The sequence below is a fragment of the Hemitrygon akajei genome, chromosome 24 (assembly GCF_048418815.1).
Source record: "Hemitrygon akajei chromosome 24, sHemAka1.3, whole genome shotgun sequence".
Classification (NCBI taxonomy): domain Eukaryota; kingdom Metazoa; phylum Chordata; class Chondrichthyes; order Myliobatiformes; family Dasyatidae; genus Hemitrygon; species Hemitrygon akajei.
This window is the reverse complement of record NC_133147.1, coordinates 16,941,502-16,967,119: the sequence shown is the minus strand read 5'-3', so window position 1 is coordinate 16,967,119 and position 25,618 is coordinate 16,941,502. Positions and strand designations below refer to the sequence as shown.

The following is a 25,618-nucleotide window of genomic DNA, read 5'->3' as shown; positions in this document are numbered from 1 at the left end:
GATAGGTTAAGTGAGTGGGCCAAGGTCTGGCAGATGGAATACAACATTGGTAAATGCGAGATCATGCACTTTGGAAGGAATAATAGAAAAGCATACTATTTAAATGGTGAAAGATTGTAGCATGCTGTTGTGCAGAGGGACTTGGGAGTGCTTGTGCATGAATTGCAAAAGTTGGCTTGCAGGTGTAACAGGTTATTAAGAAGGCAAACGGAATGTTGGTCTTCATTGTTAGAGGGTTCGAATTCAAGAGCAGGGAGGTCATGCTGCAACTGTACAAGGTACTAGTGAGGCCGCACCTGGAGTACTGTATGCATTTCTGGTCTCCATACTTGAGGGATATACTGGCTTTGGAGGCAGTGCAGAGGAGGTTCACCAGGTTGATTCCAAAGCCCATTACATGCTGTATCTCAATAAATAAATAAATTTGAGAATGTGTTTCTTTTGAATTGCCACTTCATTAATGTTTTGTAATATTGGCTGATTTAAATATTCTGCTAAACAAATTTGTTTGCCATTAGCTCAGTTCTGGATCTGCGATTGGAATGTGAACAACGTCAGTATTCTTGCAACCCAGTAGTGACATTCTTGGCAGTTGACTGCATGAAATATTCTGGATAATGTTTAATTCTGGTAAAAGGTTTTGAAGCATTTGTGTATTAGAATGCAGTTTCCCTGAAAATACATGGTACAGATCTTTGCTCTTTCATGGTATCTCTGTGTCTAGCACCCAGTGAATGACTTGGAAGTGGAAAACGTGTAAAATTTTATCTGGATGCTATGCCAAAAGTATGATGGTGAATAGGAAGGAAGTTCAGATCTTGGCTCTGAAGAGAAGTTTGTGCTGCGCACGTATGAACGTACTTGCTAAAATGGCAGCAGGACAGTTATTTGGATAAATGTCAATATCTGATTTAATATTGATTTTGATAGGAAATTCCTAACTCTCTTTGAAGACAGCAGATTAAAAACTTGAAAATTCAGCCTTTGGAATTCCAATCCCTCAAGTTAATCTGACAATTTAATTGTATTATTTCAGTAGGAGAAATATGAAACTGTTTTCTGGGTTTTGTGTTAATATAGATGTTATGTTGCAGTTCCAGGAATTTTACCAATTGCATGGATTGTTTATCCATCCTGACATAAAACTTTTACTAAGTGCCCATTACACCGCAGGTGTCTAAGGTAGCAATGAAGGACCTCCATCTCTGTCCTTGGCTACACTCAGATGCAAAGGATTCCTTATTGCTGTTTTTATAAGTTTTGTTTGATCAGTCAGGGTTGTTAGCCCTGAGCTGAACCCCAAACCTGGAGCAGACCAGTGGGCCACTCTTAGTTTGGCCTCTACCCTTTGACCTATTTGGCATGGGTGAGCCCACCAAGAACCAAAGCGTAAAGCCCTGACTCCAGCCAACATAACTCTCCGGGTCATTGAGGCACGTAAGCCTCCAGAGCATGACAAAGCCTTACATAAAAAGATATTCCAGTAATACTCAACTGGAGTTGATTGCCACCTGCAGCTCGCTTGATAGGAATTGCAACAGGATAACAACTACAAATCACAAATTTTAGTGTGCTGCTGGATATCTTTGTGAACATTATTATTTCTGACTCAAGCATGCGTCAAGTTTGTTGTCATTTGGTTTCTCCGAACCAGCATGTAAAGCACAGTAGTACACATAACACGTATGAAAGTGAGGATAAAATCTACAGATGAATTACACATAAATAGCAGACTGGAGTGCATAAATAAAATATTGTATGATACAGATCAAATTAACTTTGAATACAAAGCAGCAGGGAGTTCAGAAGCCCGATGGCCTGAGGGAAGAAACTGTTTCCCATCCTGACCGTTCTTGTCTTTATGCATCAGAGTCTCTAGCTTGATGGTAGAAATTCAAAGAGGATGCTGGATGGGTGGGTGGGATCCTTAATAATACCAAGGGCCCTGTGTATGCCCTGATATATGTCCCTGATGGATGGTAGGGAGACCCCTGTGATCCTCTCAGCTGTTCTCAGTCTTTTGTAGGCACTTCTGGTCCGATGTTGAGCTCCTTCCATACCAGGTGGAGATGCAGCTTGTCAGGAAGCTCTTAATGATGCTCCTGTAAAACACCTCAATCTCTTCAGGAAGTGGAGGAACTGCTGTGCCAATTTGTTCAGGGAGGTGATAGTAAGGAACCAGGTGAGGTCATCCATAATGTGAACTCCCTGGAGTTAACTCTCCAGGAATCCTGTTGCTCTGTATGTGGCCCCAGACTAAATCTGCCCGTTTGCCACATTGGTGTATGATGCAGTTTCCTGCAAAATGATCTAGTTCCTCTTAGGCTTTGATTGTGCACGAGAGGTAACCTTTAGATTTGCACAACTTCCTTTGGATAGTGAGAGCAGCAGGGGAATTGGAGAATAACCTGTATTTTGTGGATGTTGAGTGCAAAGTCAATTTTCTTGTATGCCTCAGTGGCTTAGAGTTTGACATCTGAATACAGGCATATCCGACCACAGGCTCAGTTAGAGGTTTGGACATCCTGGTTCTGGATGCAGTCGCTGTAGGTTAAAATATTTCTGATTAGCCCTGTAGGTTACTTGGACAAATATTAATTGGTTATTTGCTTTTATTGATTTTAATGTCATTACACTAAGATAAATGAAATGATTGTAACTTTCATTCAGGCAATGATTTGAAAATTAGTTGGCATTCATTAGGACATCAGTTAGCATTCAACATCAATAGGATAGCTAGGCAACTTGTTAAAAGTAAGGATAGTACTGTGGTTTAAAAAAAATTGGGGGAGAAATGTTACCAAGTGGTGATTTGCTATCCACAGAGATTGAGTCTATTTTAGATGCTGCGGTTTAATCTACGTCTTGCATGCTATCATAAAGCAAATACGAGATGATCCAGATTTACAGAGTGAATGGCTTTACAGGGGTTGGGGGAAAAAAGCTATCTGTGTGTGTGTGTGTGTGTGTGTGTGTGGCAGCTCCTTAGATTTATTTTGTTAGATTTAGGACCTTGATCAATTTTTTTCCTGGTCAAGTTAGGTGACAAAATGCTAACAGGAATTCTGATTCTACAGCTCAAAGTAAGTGCTCAGTCCATGGTGCATCTGCTTTTAAAAATTCTAATTAGAATTGTTGACTCAGGCTACAAGAAGATTTACGTTAAGTCGTTATTCTTGAACATCTGGTTTGAAACTTGGTGATCCAGGTGGCTTTCTGACATTTGGCTGGTGGAAGACTAAGTTATGATAAGTGTTTACTGAAACACTTAGAAAATAGACAATAGGTGCAGAAGTAGACCATTCGGCCTTTCGAGCCTGCACCGCCATTTTTGAGATCATGGCTGATCAACTACTATCAATACCCGGTTCCTGCCTTGTCCCCATATCCCTTGATTCCCCTATCCATAAGATACCTATCTAGCTCCTTCTTGAAAGCATCCAGAGAACTGGCCTCCACTACCTTCCGAAGCAGTGCATTCCAGACCCCCACAACTCTCTGGGAGAAGAAGTTTTTCCTTAACTCTGTCCTAAATGACCTACCCTTTATTCTCAAACCATGCCCTCTGGTACTGGACTCTCCCAGCATCTGGAACATATTTCCTGCCTCTATTTTGTCCAATCCCTTAATAATCTTATATCAATCAAATCCCCTCTCAATCTCCTTAATTCCAGCATGTACAAGCCCAGTCTCTCTAACCTCTCTGCGTAAGACAGTCCAGACATCCCAGGAATTAACCTCGTGAATCTACGCTGCACTTCCTCTACAGCCAGGATGTCCTTCCTTAACCCTGGAGACCAAAACTGTACACAATACTCCAGGTGTGGTCTCACCAGGGGTCTGTACAAATGCAAGAGGATTTCCTTGCTCTTGTACTCAATTCCCTTTGTAATAAAGGCCAACATTCTATTAGCCTTCTTCGCTGCCTGCTGCACTTGCTCATTCACCTTCAGTGACTGATGAACAAGGACTCCGAGATCTCTTTGTATTTCTCCCTTACCCAACTCTACACCGTTCAGATAATAATCTGCCTTCCTGTTCTTACTCCCAAAGTGGTCTCTGCTGGATACGTCTTTGGACGAAATGAAAAGTATTGTACGGTGATCAAAAACAAGGGAAGATCTGCGGATGCTGGAAATCCGAGCAACACACACAAAATGCTGGAGGAACTCAGCAGGCCAGGCAGCATCGATGGAAAAGAGTGAACAGTTGATGTTTCGGCCCAAAACGTTGACTATGCTTTTTGCCATAGTTGCTGCATGGCCTGCTGAGTTTCTGCAGCATTTTGTGTGTATGGTACAACAATCATTGATTTTCCATTGTATTTATTGATATATAGCACGGAATAGGCCCTTCTGGCCCAGCAACCCCTCAATAGAACTCGAGCTGAATCACAGAAGAATTTACAGAGACCAATTAACCTATGAACTGGTAGATCTTTGGACTGTGGGAGGAAGCTGGAGAACCCAGAGGAAACCCACACGGTCACGGGGAGAATGTGCAAACTCTCTACATTCAGCAGCAGGAATTGTACCAGGGTTGCTGGTACTGTAATAAAGCACTGTGCTAACCATCTCATATTGTGATGGAAATCAGCTTTTTGTAACCTTTGAACACTGTTCTCACTTGTATTATTAGTAGCTATGGAGACCAGATCATTGAGGGTGTTTAAGGAGGAGATTGATAGGTATCTAATTAGTCAGGGTATCAAGGAATATGGGAAAAGGCCGGAAATTGGAACTAGATGGGAGAATAGTTTAGCTCATGGTGGAGTGGCGGAGCAGACTCGATGGGCCGAATGACCTGCTTCAGCTCCTTTGTCTTGTGATCTAGTCTTCTCCGTTTGCAGTCTTGGTGCTATGTGCTGTAAGATCCGCTCATAAAATGTATTGATTTTGTGTTTTCTGTGCACAGATGATTCTGTGTAAAAGCTCGACAATCACGATTTTGCTCTTAAGTAGTTGTCTATCATCTATCATTCCTTCCATTTTGATCCTTAAATTTGAGTCCAGTCTCCCTTTCTACTTGGATAAAGAGCTGGTGTTCTTTACTTTTATTCTGCTTTGGTACTCTGGGCGTTGTCAGGTTAACTTGAAAATAAACATGCATCCTCTGTGCGATAGAGCTGAACCACATTGAATTTTGGCATTCTGACCAAACATGAGAAAACCACATACTGTTTAAGCCAAGCAGCTGCTATTGTTGTCTTGGCTGAAATCTGCTGATAATGAAGAAACACTAGCGTATGTGATGTAAGCTTTCTGATTTTGTGCATTTTTTTAATCCAGAATTTCTGCCCAAGCATTTTCTGCAGCTGAGCATTTCTTGGGGGGGGGGGGGGGGGGGGAAGACCTAATGTGTTTATTGTGCAATTACAATGGAATCTTTTGTTGCTATGGAGGTGAATGGGTTGATTAATCAGAAACTGGTAGCTGTGCTCTTTTTATAAACTTACAAAGCAATGTTTGCAACTTTTAAATCAAGTAATTGTGATTTTTAAAAAAAAACTAGATTAATAAATTTAAGCAGACTTGTCCCCAGTGTTCTATAATTTTCTGATTTAATTGAAACATCAGTATTAAAGAGCAGTGTTACTGCTCACTCAGCTTATAAATGCACCTCTTACATTTTGTGAGGAAAATGTCATGGGCGAAGTTCATCTGGAATGAAGTGTTGAACGCTGATATTAACTGCTTTTCATGCCAGTTTTTATATATACAGTGGATTCCAGTTTGGGACCCATCCGGACCAGTATATTTTGGCCTTATTAAACGGCTGTCCTAATTAGCCAAGGTGGCATGGTAGCATAGTGGTTAGCACAACGCTTTACAGTACCAGTAACCTGGGTTCAATTCCTGCCACTACCTGTAAAGAGTTTGTATGTTCTCCCTGTGACTGCGCTTGTTTCCTGGTTTCCTTCGACTTCCACACTCCCACTATCCAATATCTACTGGTTAGTAGATTAATTGGTCATCATATATTGTCCAATGATTAGGCTAGGATTAATAGACAATAGGTGCAGAAGTTGACCGTTCGGCCCTTCGAGCCTGCACTGCCATTCTGAGATCATGACTGATCATCTACTATCAATACCCGGTTCCTGCCTTGTCCCCATATCCCTTGATTCCCCTATCCATAAGATACCTATTTAGCTTCTTCTTGAAAGCATCCAGAGAATTGGCCTGCACTGCCTTCTGAGGCAGTGCATTCCAGACCCCCACAACTCTCTGGGAGAAGAAGTTTTTCCTTAATTCTGTTCTAAGTGACCTACCCCTTATTCTCAAACCATGCCCTCTGGTACTGGACTCTCCCAGCATCTAGACATATTTCCTGCCTCTATCTTGTCCAATCCCTTAATAATCTTATATGTTGCAATCAGATCCCCTCTCAATCTCCTTAATTCCAGCGTGTACAAGCCCAGTCTCTCTAACCTCTCTGCGTAAGACAGTCCGGACATCCCAGGAATTAACCTTGTGAATCTACGCTGCACTTCCTCTACAGCCAGGATGTCCTTCCTTAACCCTGGAGACCAAAACTGTACACAATACTCCAGGTGTGGTCTCACCAGGGCCCTGTACAAATGCAAAAGGATTTCCTTGCTCTTGTACTCAATTCCCTTTGTAATAAAGGCCAACATTCTATTAGCCTTCTTCACTGCCTGCTGCACTTGCTCATTCACCTTCAGTGACTGATGAACAAGGACTCCTAGATCTCTTTGTATTTCTCCCTTACCTAATTCTACACCGTTCAGATAATAATCTGCTTTCCTGTTCTTACTCCCAAAGTGGATAACCTCACACTTATTTACATTAAACATCATCTGCCAAGTATCTGCCCACTCACTCAGCCTATCCAAGTCACCCTGAATTCTCCTAACATCCTCATCACATGTCACACTGCCACCCAGCTTAGTATCATCAGCAAACTTGCTGATGTTATTCTCAATGCCTTCATCTAAATCGTTGATGTAAATCGTAAACAGCTGTGGTCCCAATACTGAGCCCTGTGGCACCCCACTAGTCACCACCTGCCATTCCGAGAAACACCCATTCACCGCTACCGTTTGCTTTCTGTCTGCCAACCAGTTTCCTATCCATGTCAATATCTTCCCCCCAATGCCATGAGCTCTGATTTTACCCACCAATCTCCTATGTGGGTCCTTATCAAATGCCTTCTGAAAATCGAGGTACACTATATTAATCTTGATTGCTGGGCGGAAGGGCCTATTCAGTGCTGAATCTCGATAGATAAATAAATAATAGTTAAAAAGGTATAGAAAAGACTAATTACCAAATAACTGAGTATCAAATTGTGCATTTCAATCAAAATGCAGGACACATTAGAACAGTGCCAATACTACTGGTGGTTGTAGTCGTATCTGGCGATGACAGGAAACCTGTGTGGGAGAGTTTTTAAAGTGGAAAAGCTGTTGTGCTGGGGCAGTTCCACTCTCAAATCTCAGAAGTCTATGTCCAGTGGGAAGAGTGGCCATTACGACTGGGGCCTTGCCTCACTGCAGTGCCCCATCATGCCCTTTGCTCTCCATGAAGTGCTGTAGATCTCATCAAGTCAGTCTGCTTTAGCTGGCTTTGCTTGATAGGACAGGCATGTCCTTGTCTCACCAGGGTATGAGCCCCGCTGGCTACCCTCATCTGGTTTAGCTCGCCTGTCGAGCAGTGTACCAGGATATGACTGCAGTCGCATGGAAATACCTGATTGGAGCAACAGTTGAGATTTGAGTGCCCGGTGGAGACAAAGTGATTGTTGATACCTTAAAACTCTTCTTTGTTGGTCTTAGCTTGTTGAAATAGTGAAATGTTTCATTTTCAATTCTGGCCTATTCTGACATTTCTAAGTCTGAATGCTTGAAACTGCAATGAGCAAAACAGTCTTGAATTGTCTTACTGCTTATAAACCATCAGTGACAAAAATCACTGTTTTATGAATATGTGCACGCAACTGACACTATTTTAAACTGACACTCTAGGTACAGTGTATTGTCTAATAGCCAACTGACTTGCATGTGACTGATGCTAGTTGGAAGATGTTCAGAACAGGCTCAATGTCCCATTAAGCAATGTGTTGTCCCAAGTATACAGCTGTCTTGATTTGACCAATGTTCCAATTATTTGGAATCCACTGTATTATGATCTGCTTGAGTAGTCTAACTAAAGGAGTTAAGTTGAATTTATTATGCACTATCATTTACTTCTGTGACAATTAAAGTTTGCTTTAAAGCATTTTAGGTTTATACTGTGTAAGGGACAGGAATGCAAGGTACTGAAAATCTGAAATCAAAACAAAGTATTGGAAATGCTCTGCTGGTCAGGCAGCATCTGTGGAAAGAGTCGATTAAAAGTTTCAGGTTGCTGATGTTTGGTCTTAGACCTGGAGAAAGCTGCCGAGTAGAAAAAGTGATCTGAAATACAAGCAATAAACTATCCAGTTCCTTGGTAATTTCCAGGGGAAATGAGAAGCAATTGTGAACTAATCCATAGTGAGATAACCAAGCTGTCAAAGGAGGCAGTCATGTCACGTGCTTGCCCTCTTTGACAGCTTGGTTATCTCACTGCAGATTAGTTCACGGTTGCTTCCCATTTCTCCCGGAAATTACCGAGGATCGAAATAGTTTGTTGTTTGTTACTTTCTCCATTCAGTAGCTTCTTCCTTACATTGAAAGGAACTATGCCTCTGCTGTCTTGAGCAGTATTTTTAATACACATCTAAGTATTTACAGACATCGCAATGCAGCTGGGAAACATATGATACAAGTGGAAAAGAGACTACAGTAGTGAACAGTGAAAGTGCTGAATCACTTCAATGCCTATAATAACAGCATTTTAAATAATGAACTTGGGTAAAAGTATATCTGTCTCTGCTGAAAATGAAGTAAGTTATCCAGTACTAGTTACCAATCCTGCAAATGAGTAAATGTCATGATTACAGTTGTGGAAATCTACACGCTTGCTGTTGACTCTGTCTTATTTATCTGATAGATGCTTGGGGAATGTGAGAATGTGCTCATTGTAATGTTGTATCTTCAGTTTGGAAAATCATTAGAAATAATCAGTCTTTGTATAATTAGTGCTGTCCAGTTCACTGCAGAGGATACAAGTAACATTTTGTGTTCAGTTCTGCCGCCTTATTATAGGAAGGACATGGAAGCTTTAAGCGATGGGGAGGAGATCTACCAGGATGCTGCCTGGATGAGAGAGCATGTCTTATGAGGATAGTTTGAATGAGCTAGTGCTTCCTTCTTTGTACTGAGGGAGGATGAGAGGCAAATTGATAGAGGTGTGTAAGATAAGAGGCATAGATAGAAGTGGTTAGTGAGATAATTGACATACTGGTTTTAATTTTCCAAAATTCTTAGCTTTGTGGCAGGTCCTATTTGATCGGAGTAACACCTCTATTTGAAAAACAAGGAAGGAAGCAGAAAGCTTACTAAAGCTAGTAAGCATCATGTAGGGAAAATGTTAGAAGGAATTCATAAAGATTTTAAAGACAGACACTGTAATTTCAAGGTGTCGTCTTTATTTTTGCAAAAGGAAAATTGTTTTTGACTAATTTCATGGAGTTCACAGAAGAAGTAAGGTGTTGTGTTAATAAGGTGGATACACTATGCTTAGGTTCCCTGAAGTCCTTTTAAAGTATGGAAACCCAGGATTATTGGAAGCAATGAAACCTCATGGTTTAGGGGTAACACATTGGCTTGGATAAAAGATTAGCTGACTAACAAGAAACCAAAACTATCCAATTTATTTTCTTGTTGGCAAGACTTAATGGAATCAGTGCTAGGTTCTCAACTTTTGAAGTTTTCTATCAGTGAATTAGATGAAGATGCTGAAACTATTAAATTTACTGATGACACAAATAGGTCAGAAAGCAATTTTGAGGAGGACGTAAAGAAGCTGTGTTAACTGATGGACAGAGATTGTGGCAGCAGAATATATTGTGGAAAAACTGAACTTGTCCGTTTTGGCAAGAAAGTAACGAGAGATCTCAGAGCTCTTGGGTGCAGAGAGATCCAGAGTCCAGTATGTTATTCACAAAGGTGGTATGTAGGTCAAGCAAGTAATTAGAATCAGTATATCAGTATGATATTTTATTGCAAAGGGAATTGAACACACAAGTTAGGAGGGTGTGCTTCCATTATGTAGGTCATCGATGGGAGCTCATCTGAAATAGAGTAGGTTTTGTTGTTTAACAAAACATGTTAAAGTGCTGGAAGTCGTTCAGCTATGACTGTAGGTTTGGAAAGTAAGGGTTGTTCTGAGAATAGTTGGACAGGTTCAGTTTGTGTCCACTCAGGTAGTCAGTAGAAGAGTGAAAAAGTGTATTGTCTCATAGCTTCAGTAATCTGAAGCAGTGTGTATGGGGTTTGCATGCTTTTTTCCAAATATTTTTGATTTCTTCCACATTAAGACTTAGGGTTGGCAGGTTAGGGTTGCTGCGAATAGCCCGTGGTGTATAGGTAGAATCTAGGGGAGGGGGTAAATTGATGTGAATGTGGGGAGGGCAAAATGGGATTAATGTTAATAGGTGTTGGTCAGCATGGACTCAGTGGCCTGTTTTCATGATGTGACTCATGACAAATCTAAATTCAGATCGTCAGAATCCAGTTTAATATCTCTAGCATATGTCGTGAAATTTGTTGTCTTTGCAGCAGCAGTGCATTGCAATGCATAATAAAAACGGAATTACAGTAAGTATATCTATATATTAAATAGTTAAATAAGTAGTGCAAGAAAAGTGTTCACGGGTTCAAAGTCCATTCAGAAATCTGATGGCACAGAGGATGAAGCCGTTCCTCAACTGTTGAGTGTGTGCCTTCAGCTTTATGTACCTACTTCCTGATGGTAGCAGTGAGAAGAGGTCATGTCTTGGTTAAAAGTAACAGAAGAGCCCTTTTGAGATGTGAGGTGAAGACACCGACTGCAGACGCTGAAGTGTGGAGATAAAAATGAGCTGCTGGAGGATTTGGGTTAGACAGCATCTGTGGAAGGAACAGAGAATATTTCAGGTTGAGACCCATCACCTGGACGGGTAATGAGAGATTTTTTAAAATCTGTGGACTATGTGTCTGCAACACATTTCATCGATTGTGGAACTATTTTAAAGACAGGTGGATTCTTGATAACCCAGGGGAAGGTTATGAAAGGTAGATAGGAAATCAGATTGAGTTGAGATTGGAACGGATCAGCCTTGATCATTTTAAATAGAGCTTCCTTCACAGGCTTGGGTCTTTACGCACATATGGTCATATATTTGTACTTTGTGCTTGATCATTTATATACTGCAATGACTAGGAATATGGTTTGGTATGTGGCTGAAGTCTTGGACCAGAGATTGTTTTAGATCAGAGATTCCCAACCTGGGTGCCCACAGACCCCTCAGTTAATGGAGGGGTCAATGGCATAAAAAAGGTTGGAAACTCTCGTTTTAGACAGTGCCTGAAAAGAGAAGGTCCAAGGACCAAAAGCGAACTAATGATACGGGACTGTAGCAGCAAAACTAAAACCAAACAGTTACCACTAGCCAGCGACCACTCTGGATATACTTGCATGATGCATCCCCAGCTCTGATGCTGGTTCCAAAGGTCAAATCCTTTCAGCAATGAGCAAACATTACAGTCCTGAAGCGATGAAACTAAAGCATACCCAAGTGTAAGCTAAGCAGTATTTTGTGGTCAGCAAAAGATGCGATCTCCACTGGTCCCAAGCTACAAACTGCCACGAAATAAGCATGAATGCATATTGTATCCCCTTTGCTTTTACCACGTCCCTGCTCATTTGACTAGTTACCATAATAAACATAATAGATGCACAACACAGAGTACAAAGCAGGTAGAGAACAGATACATGGCTCCTACATGTTTCCAAATTATAATCATTTTTAATACACTCTAATCTGATGTGATGCAAGCATTATTTCAGAAATGTGGTGCAGGAAATGGGTTGATCACGTGGAAATTTTATTTGAAAAGAGGAAATTGTATTTTGCACAGATTTCTTACCCTGTAGAAAGGGGAACTACTTTGAGTTTGTATAGGCTGTAATTTTCTAGCCCCTATTCTGAATTATATATTATATTGGAGAATGTCTAGCTCATTCTGTACTGCTGCTTTTTGCAAAGCAGAAATTGGATCCGTTCTGATCTGTTTGCAGTTCAAGAAGCTTGAGAAATTACTGACTCCTCAAATACAATCCACAAACCTTGTAGCATTGTGATTATAATATTCAAAGTTCTTGTAAATTGCGTTAACAAAACATGCATTTATGTTTTACTTTGTATCGAGAAGTTGAAAGGTGATGTAAAGGCAACTTCAATACCAGATCTCTCTACTTGGGAGTGTTTGTATCTGCTAGGAGTCATTTCAGATTTTGTTGTCCTTACTGTGTGAGAGAATATGGCAATCACTGTCTAGACTCATATTCATAGAAAAGTACAGAAACAGGCCAGTTGGCCCATCTAGTCCATGCTGAACCACTTTAACCACTTAATCCCTTCAACCTGCACTGAGACAATAGCCCTTTATACCTCTGCTGTCTGTGCACCAATCTAAATGTCGCTTAAATGTTGAAATCAAGCTCACATGCACCACTTGCACTGGTAGTTCATTCCACCCTCTCACTGGCCTCTGAGTAAAGAAATTTCTCCACGGGTTCCCCGTAAACTTTTCACCTTTCACTTTAACCCATGACCTCTAGTCGTAGTCCAAGCCAACCTCAGAAAAAAGCCTGCTTGCACCTACCGTATTTATACCCCTCAATTTTCTACATTCCAAAGAATCAAGTTCTAATCTATTCAGTTTTTCCCTGTAACTCAGGTCCTGCAGTCCTGGCAACATCTTTGTAAATTTTCTCTGTACTCTTTTAACCTTGTTTACATCTTTGCTATAGGTAGGTGACCAAAACTGCAATACTCAGAATTAGACATCACCCCAACATCTTGTACAACTTCAACACCACATATCATCTCCTGTATTCAGTACATTGATTTATGAAGACCAATGTGCCAAGGTTTTCTTTATGACCCTATATAACCTGTGTTACCACTTTCAATGAATTATGGACCTGTATTCTTAGATCCCTTTGTACCACACTCCTTAGTGCCCCACTGTTCACTGTGTAAGACCAACTGGTCCTGCTGAAGTCAATACCTCGTTTTGATTGTTTTGAATTGTTTTGTCCTTTAGATTTCATTCTGGGAAGTCTTGTAAAATGTAAACTTGAAAATAGTTGTTTTCTTTTTAATCTCCAGTAAAAATGTTCTACTTTGCCTCATGATCCAAATGTACTTAGAAAAACTAAAAGCTATCTATTCCTTATCAGGATGATTGCCCTGTCAATGAGACAGGAACTTCCAGATCTTCTGTGTTTGCCAGTTAATTAATGGAGAATGTGTGGAGCAGGTTAAGACCTACAAGTATCTGGAAGTACAGTTAGATGAGAAGCTAGACTGGACTGCCAACACAGATGCCTTGTGCAGGAAGGCACAGAGTCGACTGTACTTCCTAAGAAGGTTGGCGTCATTCAATGTCTGTAGTGAGATGCTGAAGATGTTCTATAGGTCAGTTGTGGAGAGCGCCCTCTTCTTTGTGGTGGCGTGTTGGGGAGGAAGCATTAAGAAGAGGGACGCCTCACGTCTTAATAAGCTGGTAAGGAAGGCGGGCTCTGTCGTGGGCAAAGTACTGGAGAGTTTAACATCGGTAGCTGAGCGAAGGGCGCTGAGAAGGCTAATGTCAATTATGGATAACTCTGAACATCCTCTACATAGCACCATCCAGAGACAGAGAAGCAGTTTCAGCGACAGGTTACTATCGATGCAATGCTCCTCAGACAGGATGAAGAGGTCAATACTCCCCAATGCCATTAGGCTTTACAATTCTACCGCCAGGACTTAAGAACTTTTTAAAAGCTATTATTAATGCTTTTTGAGATAGTGATTTAGATGCATATCATATATTTTTTTACTGAGTTAAGTATTGTATGTAAGTAGTTTTGCTACAAGTGTATGGGACATTGGAAAAAAGTTGAATTTCCCCATGGGGATGAATAAAGTATCTATCTATCTATCTATCTATCAGTATGATAAGTGTCAACTAAACCTGCTGATCTGCATTTAACAGTCCATTAAAGTAAATTAAAACTTAGTGCTCAAGTTTTGGATGGGAGGGGGCATTCACCATTCCTAAATGACAGTGTTGTTTTCAAGCAAAAACAAAAATGTTGGAAGACCTTGACCAGTGAAGCAGCATCTGTAGAAAGAGAAATCAGTTTATATTTCAGGTCAAAGACCTTGCATTAGAACTGAGAAGGATAGAAAGCAAGTTGTTCAAAGTAGCAGAGCAGGCAGAGGAGGACAATGGATGAAACAGTGAATATCTTTAGATTTAATGAAATGAAGTAGCAGTTGAATTGGAGTGTGAAATTCCTTTCTCTCTGTAAAGTGTTGCATATGTATACAGTTCTGGTTGCCCCAGTATATATAGGAAGGATGTTGAAGCTTTGGAGAGGGTGTAGAAGAGATTTACCAGAATGCTGCCTGGTTTAGAGAACATGTACTATCATGAAAGGCTGGATAAACTTGTGTTGTTTTCTCTGAAGTGCTAGAGGCTGAGGGGAGATCTGTTAGGGGTTTACAAAATTATGAGAGGCATAGGTAGAGTAGACAGGGAGTATCTGTTTCCCAGGGTTGAAATGTCGAATACCTGAGGGCATACATTGAAGGTTCAAGGGTAATGTGAGGGGTAAGATTTTACTCAGATTCATGGATGTCTGGAATGCACTGCCTGGTCTGATTTGTTTTGTACCTGGTGTTGGGCTTGAAATTCTGCCCCGTGTTCATTTAGGAAGAGAGACAACCAACACCGGAATATTACAAAACTTGGGTTTATTGCAGAATTCGTAACTGGCACAGCGAATCGACGGAGTCGCTGGAGAAGGCGCGTTCCGACTTCCCCTTACAATCTGCTCTTATTTATATCCCTTTTCCCCCCAGCACAACCCCCCGCTACATATTAGGTAACATCGGGCACTTGTGTCCATCTTATTGGCCCGATGTCATACACGCACGAGTTACCTGTTTCTTTTGTTTACTGAATCGCGTGACACTAGTAGTTTCGGTGTAGCGGAGTCCCCAGTTTCGCTTCCCCCCCTCCCTCGCATTACGTGAGCCACTCCTGACCTGTAATGGCAGTCTCGAATTAACCCTAACATTAACCCTAACACTGGTTAGGTACAACATTGTGGGCTGAATCGCATGTTCTTGGACTTGGGGTTAGGAACCCCTGTTGCAGCGTCTGACCTATAGGGATGTGATGAACAGGCCAGAATATATAAATGAAGGGAAAAATAGAGGGAGAGAGGAATAGATGACACAAATGGCCAGTCGCTGATACAAACAGAATAGAATTTATCTAAAGTTGGATAATTGAATATTGAGTCCTTGAGGCTGCATCATGTGTAGATGTAAAGTGTGTTGAGCTTGCATTGGATATTGCAGTGCAGAGTGATCAGTGGGAATGGAATGGTAGATTAAAATGATGGGCGACCAGTAGGCAGAGTCTGGGTCTCTGAAGTGTTCATCCTGTCTGTTTGGTTTCCCCTGTATAGAAGAGGCCACATTGTGAAAACTGAATGCAGTACACTGGATTGGAAGATATATACAAGTGAATTGCTCCTTTTACCTGAAAAGAAGTTCTATTTTTGCTTCTCTTCCAGAGTTAACAACCAAAAGTTCAAAATACATTTAATCAATCAAAGTATGTATACATTATACAACCTTGAGATTTGTCTCCTTACTGGGAGCCATAAAACCAAGAAACCCAATAGAATCCATTATCAAAGATCCTCGAGCACTGATTTGTGGGGGATAAAAATTAAATCGTACAAAATAAAAGTAAGCAATTCGCATTTAGAACTGAAGTTTATGAAAGTGAGTCGACAGTCGATTCAGGAGCTCAGTCTGTGAGCTGAACTGACCCATCCCTTGCTTCTGGCCCCAACATCCTGACCTTTTCAATCTGTTCCAGCACTTAAACCATCCCAGCCTCCTCAATTCAGCCCATACCCAAACTTTCCAATTTGGCTCAGTGCTTAAATCTCTGGTCTTTACTCACTCTCGGGATCCAGGTTCCATCTTAACTCTGCCTCATTCTCAACACAGGAGCCCCATCTTTACTCCCTATATACCCATGACTGTGTCACCACACACAGCTCTAATCTGCTAATTGAATTTGCTGACGACACTACATTGATCAGCCTAATCTCAAACAATAATGAAGTGGCCTACAGGGAAGAAGACATCTCTGACACAGTGGGATCAAGAAAACAACCCCTCCCTCAAAGTCGCAAAAACAAAGGAGCTGGTTGTGGACTACAGGAGGAATGGAGACGGGCTAACCCCTATTGACATCAATGGATCTGGGGTTCAGAGGGTAAACAGCTTTAAGTTCCTAGGCATCCACATCACCGAGGACCTCACATGGTCTGTACACACCAGCTGTGTTGTGAAAAAGGCACAACAGTGCCTCCTTCACCTCAGACAGTTTCCTAAGAACTTTCTACAGGAGCACAACTGAGAGCATCCTGACTGGCTGCATCACTACCTGGTATGTGAACTGTACCTCCCTTAATCACAAGATTCTGCAGAGAGTGGTGCGGACAGCCCAGCGCATCTGTAGTTGTGAACTTCCCATGATTCAGGATAATTACATAGAGGTGTGAAAAAGGGCATGAAGGATCACTGGAACCTGAGTCACCCCAACCACAATCTATTCCAGCTGCTACCATCTGGGAAATGGTACCACAGCATAAAAGCCAGGACCAACAGGCTCCAGAACAGCTTCTTCCACCAGGACATCAGACTGATGAACTCACGCTGATTTGAGTGTATTTCTGTTACATTGATGTTCTATTTATTATAAACTACTATGATTGCACATTTAGACGGAGGCATAACGTAAATATTTTTACTTATGTATATGAAGGATGTAAACAAATAAAGTCAATTCAATTCTTTTGCTGCATCGTATCACTACAAGTTCACTCCAGCGATAGCTAAGTGTTGCCTCATTCACTATCCTTGTACCTGGGCCAAGCTCCCTCAATTCACCCCCGCACGCCCTGCTGCAACCATCCTGCACCTTCAGTCTTTAGTTCACACTGCAATAATGTAGGGTCATATGGGCAGTTCAAAAGCTTAACTCCAAAAAGGAAGTTACAGGTTATTGATTGCAGTGATCGTTTACCAGAAAGTGTGATTAATAAAGTAATTAGTAGTTTTCTTTGTTTTGTTTGCTGCCAGCAGGTAGTGTACTTATGTACTTATGGTAATTTTCATCTTGCATAATTAAAGAGGAGCTCCAGTCTGTTACAGAAGTAGGTCCTTAAACTTCCAGTAGGAAAGACAAAAAGGACTGAATGTTATTTGTAAATGGCAATACCAGCTGCCTTCCCACTAAATTAACTGCTGCAAGGATGTGCTCAAATATTGTGTCCTATTTTCCTACAACTGCAAGTTTTTCCAGCAGTGTTGGTCTGAATCTGCAGTCCCAGCATATGGCAGACAAAAAGTTCTACATAAATCTACTGCATGAAGCACACATTAAATTGAGTACATCTATGGAAAGGAGTAACTTGCCATTTCTGGGCTGAAACCCTTCAGCAGGACTGGAAAGAAATAGAAGTCAGTAAGAAGGTGGGGGGGAAGTGAGGAGGAAGTACAGATTGGTAGATGATAGGCAAATCAGGTGAGGGGTAGAAGTAAAGAGCTGGGAAATTGATTGGTGAAAGAGATAAAGGGCTGGAGAAGGGGGAATCTGACAGGAGAGGACAGAAGGCCATGGAAGAAAGTGGGGGGGGGGGGGGGCGACGAGCACCAGAGGAAGGTGATGGGCAGGGAAGGAGATAAGGTGGAGAGAAACAGGAATGGGGAAAGGTGAAGGAGAGTGGGAATTACCGGAAATTTGAGTAATCGATGTTCATGCCATCAAGATGGAGGCCAATCAGACGGAATATAAGGTGCTGCTCCTCTAACTTGAATGTGGCCTGATCGCAGCAGTAGAGGAGGCCATGGACTAACATTTTGGAATGGGAAATAGAATTGAGATGGGCCATGTTGACTGTTCTATTAGATGCTGCCTGACCTGCTGAGTTCCTCCAGCTTTTTTTGTGTGTTTGGGTTTCCAGTATTTGCAGATTGTCTCCCATTTGTGAAATTGTTTACATATCTATGAGTGTAGGATTTAAATTTGTTTTGGAATCTCTAGTAACCACATTTTTTTCTCTCCTCCACTGCAGCTCTTGGTACAATATGGTGAAAAATACAAAGCTACTGAAGAACTCCTGCCTTTATTGGAAGTCTATCGGATTTCTATCCAAAGCTACACAAGTGCACGGCCTTACTTAACTACAGAATGTGCTCACATTAATTTTGTACTTGGTCAATTAGCAGTGTAAGTGTCTCCTCAAATGATTTTATTTAAGAAGTTGCATCTGTAAGAATTGTTAAATGTGGGGTTTAGGATGGTGGTGACTATTGGTAGCTCAGGTTGAGGCATTTGAGTTGTGGTGTTTGCCGAGCTTGGCAATGATCTTGCAGACGTTTCATCGCCAGTTGCGGTGAACATCCTCAGTGCAGGCCTAGAAGGACACCACTTTAACTGAGAGACCGCAGAGATTCTGGCGCAGGCAAACACAAGGCAGGGATGAAAATTTTTAGAAGCATGGTTCTCTTCTGATAACTCTGTAAGCAAACATTCTGAACTTGACGCCATCTACAAACCCCTAGGGGCCAAAGAAATCTGAGCCAATAGAATTCAAAGGGAAACTGAAGGGGTAGCCAATCCGGACTGAGGCAAGCGAACGGCGGCCTATTTCAATGTGAGCACTCCCAGAGGGAAACACCAACAACTATGCACTGATGATGTCACCTCAACTGGCGACGAAACGTCTGCAAACTAATTGCCAAGCTTAGTGAGCACTGCAACATCAAATGTGGGTTTTTGTGATCTTGATTAACTCCTTCTGTGACCTGTAATGGGGTGTGGCTTGTAAAATGTTTGTTGCAGGTGCATTTGATCAGTACTCATTTCTTTTAGTGACAATTAAAGACATATCAGGTTATCATTAAATCTGGATTTGACCAGATTAAGGAAGTTAATTACTTTTGGGTGGAAAAAAATCTAACCACTAGATTACATTACATGAAGTCATTAAGACCGGTGTTTTGTCAGCAAAGCAATTTTCAGAAGCTTTGTAAACATTTTTGACCACTTCTGTGGGTGACTACTATCTATCTGATAATTGCATTTAATTGGAAACTGCATTTACTCAGAGGGAGCTTGGATCGTTGGTGTCTGATGGGATGGTGTGATATATTCAGTAAAATGGTTCTAGAGCTTCTTGAAAGTGAGCCAGATTACTTATGTCCTGTAACAATTTTAGGAGCTGTTTTGAACTACTGCTTTCACTTCCTGACAACAAGGTTCCCCAAGACATTTGGCAGCAGCTTCAACAGACATTACAGGTAAGGGAACGGTTCAGAAACTTGCTTCAATGTCTGATACTTAACAACAAAGAATTACGATTTGAGATGTGAACTGGTTTTGAGTTATCTAAAGGTGCAATTCTATTTTTAGTGTTTTCAAAAAGTGATCTCTGTATTTTGAATGTTTGGATATTCATATATTCTACAATTGTTAGGAAAAATAACATTCTGAATCTTCAAATTTTAATAATTCTTACTCAATGATTGAAAGTCAAGCTTGTATTGGAATGACCTTGCATTTTTATCACTGTGTGGCACACCATGTTGATCCTCAATGGAATAATTTTTGCATTGGCCCGTGGAGAAAAGCGAAACCTCAACCTAATTGTATTAGTTATGATTAATCAAAAGGGAATATTTTGTTATAACAATTTTAGTGTGTGGGCTTTGCTTGCAAGGCCAATGTTTACTGATGAGTATTTCCTAGTTGCTTTGGGATGCAGCCCTCCTGGTAGTAAGAGTACTCCCTTAGACTGTTCAGTAATGACTTCAGGATTGACCCATTGATAAGACATGAGGTTCCTCGCACATTAACCCTTTAATTCCCAGAATAATTCTCGTGACCCTCCTCTGGACCTTCTCCAATGCCAGAGCTGCTCTCAGTATTCCCAAGTGTGGTCTGACCAATATCATATAAAGCCTCAGCATTATATCCTTGCTCTTGTATTTTAGTCCTCTCAATAAATGGATATTGGTATTTGGTATTGGTAAATGGATATGAAGGTATTTGCCTTCCTTACCACTGACTGAACTTGCGAGTTAACCTGTAGGGAATTCTGCACAAGGACTGCCAAGTCCCTTTACACCTGATTTTTGAATGCTCTCCTTGTTTAGAAAGTGGAATGTGACTTTATTCCTTCTACTATAGAGCATGATCATATACTTCCCTACACTATATTTCATCTGCTGTTTCTTTGCCCATTCTTCCTATCTGTCTTAGTCCTGCAGAATCCCTGCTTTTTCTTTAGCATCGCCTGGACCCCTTCTCCCCCCCCCCCCCCCCCCCATATCTCGGTATTGTCTTCAAACTCCCCTCTTTCCCTTCCCCCCCCCTCCACCCACCCAAACGAGACTTGTTCATTTCAAATCTTGATAGTTAAATAGTCTGCAATCAGATTGCACAACCTTGTGGTGAGGAGAGTCTTAAATGTTACGGTGATCATTTGCTGTTTTTTTTGCCTGGTGGCAAAGACTGAGAAGTCTTGGCTGTGGCAAGTAACTATATTTTGTGGATGTTGTATTATGCTGGGTTAATGATTTGCAGTCTAGGGGTTGAATGCCCAATCAAACAGACTGCTTTGTTTGTTGAATTTGTCTTTCTCATGTAGAACTTAAGTGTATTGCAGCTATAGTCATCTGAGCAAGTGGAAAATATCCCAATGTTTATTCCTATGTGCCATTATGATGATGAGCCACAGGCAAGGTCTCAGTCAGAGGACTTGAGAATAGCCAGTGTCATTCCTCCCATTAAAGAAAGGCTGTAGGGGCCAACTAGGAAATTATAGGCCTTAGTGGTAGAGAAATTATTGGAGCGGATTCTTGTGCATAGGATCTTATTTGAGATGACCATCAAGGCTTTTTTCAGGGAGGTGATAGGGTGATGTCTTGCAATCCTGATTGAGTTTTTTGAGGTGAGAGTAGATCAGTGGATGTTGCATATATGGACTTCAGTAAAGCTTTGATAAGCTCTCTAGTGTTGGGCTGACTCAGGAGATTAAGCCACATGGGATCCATGGACATAGTACATTGGATTCAAAATTGGAGTGACTATGGAAGTCAGGATGGTAGTTGAAGAGTATTAATCTGACTGAGTTGTGTTCAGCAAAGATCAGTGTTGGGCTGCTGTTTATGATTATTTGGATGAAAATGTAGTTGGGCTGATTATAAAATTTGCAGATGACACCAACATTGGCAGAGTTGTGGATAGTGAGGAAGGTTGCCAAAGGATTCAGCAGGATATAAACCAGTTGGAAATGTGGGCAGAGAAATGGCAGATGGAGTTTAATCCCGGCAAGTGTGAGGTATTGCAGTTTGGGACATGTAATGTAAAGTAAAGTGTTTATTAGGTAGCAGGACCTGAGGAGCATTGATGTAATGAGGGATCTTGGGTTCCAAGTACATTGCTCCCTGAAAGTGGCAACACAAGTAGGGTGGCTTTAAAAAAAGGCTTACAGCATGATTGCCTTCTCTGATCAGCACACCTTGGTGAGTGCAAAACTTGAGAAGTTGTACTGCAGCTGTATTAAACTTTGGTTTTGCCATAGTTGAGTACTGTGTGCAGTTCTGGTCTCCGTGTTACAAGAAGGGTGTGAAGGCTTTATTACTTTACAAGAGGATGCATTAAAGTGCCACCGGGATGTTACATAGATAAGAGAGTATAAATGAGAGATGAGAGACTTGGATGAGAGAAGTTGGGCATGATACAACAGCAATGTTGAAGAGTCACAGGAACAGACTGGTTAGGGAGAGAATATGGATCATGTGCAGTTTACGTTGGCAACATAGTTGAAACAGAACAGGACAGAAGAGCCTGTTTCTGTGCTCTGCTGCTCTCTAGTCGCAAGTTGAAATACTTAGAGCAAGGTATCCAGCCTGAACCGCGGTGTTTGTGGTTAGCGTCTGGGTGGCACTGGATGATAACTAACAGGAAATCAAATACAAACTTTCAGCACAGTGGGGGGCCAGTAGGCCCAACAACAAAAAACAACTGCCCGCATTTCATTACTAGGTTTGTAGCCATGGAGGTTGTGGCTCTTTAGTGTATATCCAAGCATGTATTAAACATGAAATGGCTTCCTGCCTGGAGGACTCTTTCTGTCATCTGGGCCTCCAACCACTCAGTTCTCCTTTAATCCTTCCATCAGAGCTTAAATCTGTACCCCTTCCCTCCAGGGTTTTCACCCTACTAATGGAAAAAAATCCTTACTATTAACAATACCAAGACATTCATTTACTCTCCCCTCTGCAGCTGCACTCTTCCAGTTTTTTTAAAAAAATTCTTATTCAGTCTTATCTCAGCTGCATTTGTCCAGCCTGGCAACATCTTTGTAAAGCTCCTTTATGCGTTCTGCAGCATAGTCATAATTTTCCAGAGATACGATGACTAGAGTTGCATGCATTAATCCAGCTGGTGGCACATCCAGTTTAGCTGAACTTCTACTCTCACATTCTGTTCTTGACCAATAAAGGAAAGCTTCCATGCATTTTAATACACCTTAACTGGCTCTACTACATTAGAGTTACAGCCTGAGGTTCCTTCATTATCCATACAATTCAATATCTACCTATTTCTTAAATATTCTCTGCTTTTATTGCACCCCAGGCCATCAACTAGTGCCGTTCAAAGGTTCATTTATTAATAAAGTATGTGTCCATACACAAGTCTGAAATTCATTTTCTCTGGATAGCCACGAAACAAAGAACACAAAAGTTGTTCAGGGAGAAACATCAAACCACACCCCCCGCACCCCCCACACAAAAAAGAACAGCATCCTTACCATCAATCCCCAAAACTCCTCCCTTCGCACAAAACGGAACAAGAATATCAACCCCTTTAAAACCCCTCCCCTGCGCTAAAAAAACTAGCATAATATAAATCCATGAAGCCCCTCCCCTTCCACAGCAAAGCAGAAAAGGAACAGACGATTTTTAAAAAAAACACAATATAAAAACCATAAGTCTGAGAAAGTCCACAGTCCATAAACACAGAAGCAAAATACCATCCTCTGATATCACTGACATTTATTGATAGAGGGGGACACCACACATGGCAGAGGCCTATCTGCCTTCCACAGTGAGCCACACAGCAATAGGCTGCTCACAGACTCTTCCTTGACATCGATCAAAAGAAAGACAGTTGGCACTGAACCCTCAGTCGATGTCTGCGTTCACCTCAGCGCCTTAATCTGTGATTAATCAGCGAAATGGAGTTGATCTTACACTTGCACCCCGTCTCTCCTCGGAGGCAGCAAAGCGCTGGATCACTCAAACTGTAAATCGCAGGTTCTTACAGTCCCAGAAACACACTTAAGGTGAAAAACAGATGTAAAGGAAGTAAAGTAGACATTTCTTGGGTTATTTGGAAGATGTTGACCGAGGGAGTGTTGTATGATGGCACCGTCTTGATTGGAAGTTCAGTTCTGTGTTCCATTTGCCACATTCTCTTGCCCAGCTGGCTTCCAGCAGTATATAGCTTTTCTATTCATTGTTAATCATGTGTCATTTTGATAATCAGCTTCATGGCTCCTATATTTGTTATCGTCATTGTGCAGGCGCTGAGTCCTGTGAAGCCCCGCTAGTTTATCACCTTCAAGTCGCAGGCATTTCTTTTTGCTTCCTAACACACAGGCAATTCTAGATCTAGGTTCCACTCTCCCTTGGATTCCATGAGCTTTTTATTTTGACCCAGATTGCCCTGTGAGGCTTTTATGATAACTTTGCTTAACTTGAAGTTACCACTAAAGTAGGTGAGAGTTTCTCTATTAGAATTAACCATTGCCCAAGTCTTGTGTAGCATGAATATTACTCGTTTTTGTCATCGTTATGTGAATGTTGTCAATATCCTTGATGTACAAGATACAGGCAACTTTATTTTAAGAGGAGTTCAGTTGGAAAATCTAATAATGGTGGATGTAGAAGCTGAAAGTAGTTAGTTAAAGGCACTTCTCCAGAGAGCTTGTGCACCAATGTCCCTGGACTAACCACAGCCACTTCACCTTGCAAAAGGTATGTTACTTGTTAATGGAGAATTTTCCCCTTGTTTCCCATTGACTTCTGTTTTATTATGGCTCTTTGATGCCATGGTTGAACTCTGCCTTGAAATCACCCACCTGGCCTCTAGAATTGTGTTCTTTAGCCACATGAGCCAAGTGTTATGTAATAAAGGCTGGAGCTAAGTGGTTTTGATGTAATGTGTGTTGAACTGTCTGACCCATTCTGCTGATTATGATGACCAACAGGCAAACAATAATAATTTGTCCTACTTTTTATGTAGTTTCCAGATTAAGTAGATGGAAGTGCTGGAACAGATTGGTTAGAGGCACAGACAGCTAGCTATTCTTTAAGTCTCTGCACCACAATTGGAATGTTGCCATGGCACGAATCTTCATTGTTTTCAGTGCCTTCAGCCATTTGATATCAAGTGAATTAAATTAGGCGGAGATACGCTTCTGTGACATTGAGGATCACAAGAGTAAGTCTGTGGATCATCCATTTGATGTTTCTGACTGAGGTTTTGAATGTTTTCGCAGTGTCTTTTGGCACTCTTGTGTTCTGACATGTTCTTGTTAAGTGCGTGTTCAGGCAGAAATAATAGTTTCCTTTCTATAACCTGTCTAGGAAACAGCAGGGAAACTACAATGGGATGCCCTGAAGTTTGCTACTCTTGTTCGCATAATTCAATAGCTTTGCTGTTCAATATTGCACTCAGAGTGATTAGCAAAGGCTAATTGTTACCCTTGAGAATATGTCCTACCACCTTCAGGAAATTACTGCCAGAAGCAGGCAGGATAAAACTGGAGAAATGCTTTATTTCTCTCAGATATAAATTATGGTACAAAATGTAAAGACTGAACAGATTCCATACACTCTTCTTAAAAAGTCCAGTTTTCATTCTCAAAGCAGCTGCCCTTTAGATTTTCATCTGCTCGATCATTTTTCTTCCTGGGTGTAATACACGAAAATATACATGCGATGAGCGTCTTTGACGTGAAAGTGTTCCCAAATATCTATACTGCTTGGAATGAAATAACCGTGAAAGAACAAATACTTTTCCCAGTCATCAAGCTATCAGGCTGGATAAATTTTCTACTCCTGACTTGTTGCTCCACTTAAAAGAAATAAATATTTAGCGGTGTAGCTTACTATGAAACGCCTAGTCTAAATTAGTCTGTGTGGAATTGCCACTTTTGTTAAACTCATTTTGTTTTACTTTGATCTATGACCAAATCATTCAGATTTGCCTGCTTTAGATCTGTGAATGCCTGTATACAAATTCAGTTTGAGTGAGTGAGGCCTCCATCAGTCAGGGTCGACCATGGATGTTGCATCCTAGCTGTCTAGATAT

At 41.2% G+C, this 25,618-nt stretch overlaps 1 protein-coding gene across 1 annotated transcript in view; it reads left to right on the top strand.

Moving 5' to 3' along the window:
* The window catches only part of rlf (RLF zinc finger), a 70,001-nt gene that overhangs the window by 30,140 nt on the left and 14,243 nt on the right, over positions 1–25,618 (top strand). Inside the window, exons 2-3 of the mRNA XM_073028411.1 lie at positions 18,306–18,460; positions 19,452–19,533. Coding sequence (XP_072884512.1) covers positions 18,306–18,460; positions 19,452–19,533 — 237 coding nt within the window. The remainder of the gene's footprint in view (positions 1–18,305; positions 18,461–19,451; positions 19,534–25,618) is intronic.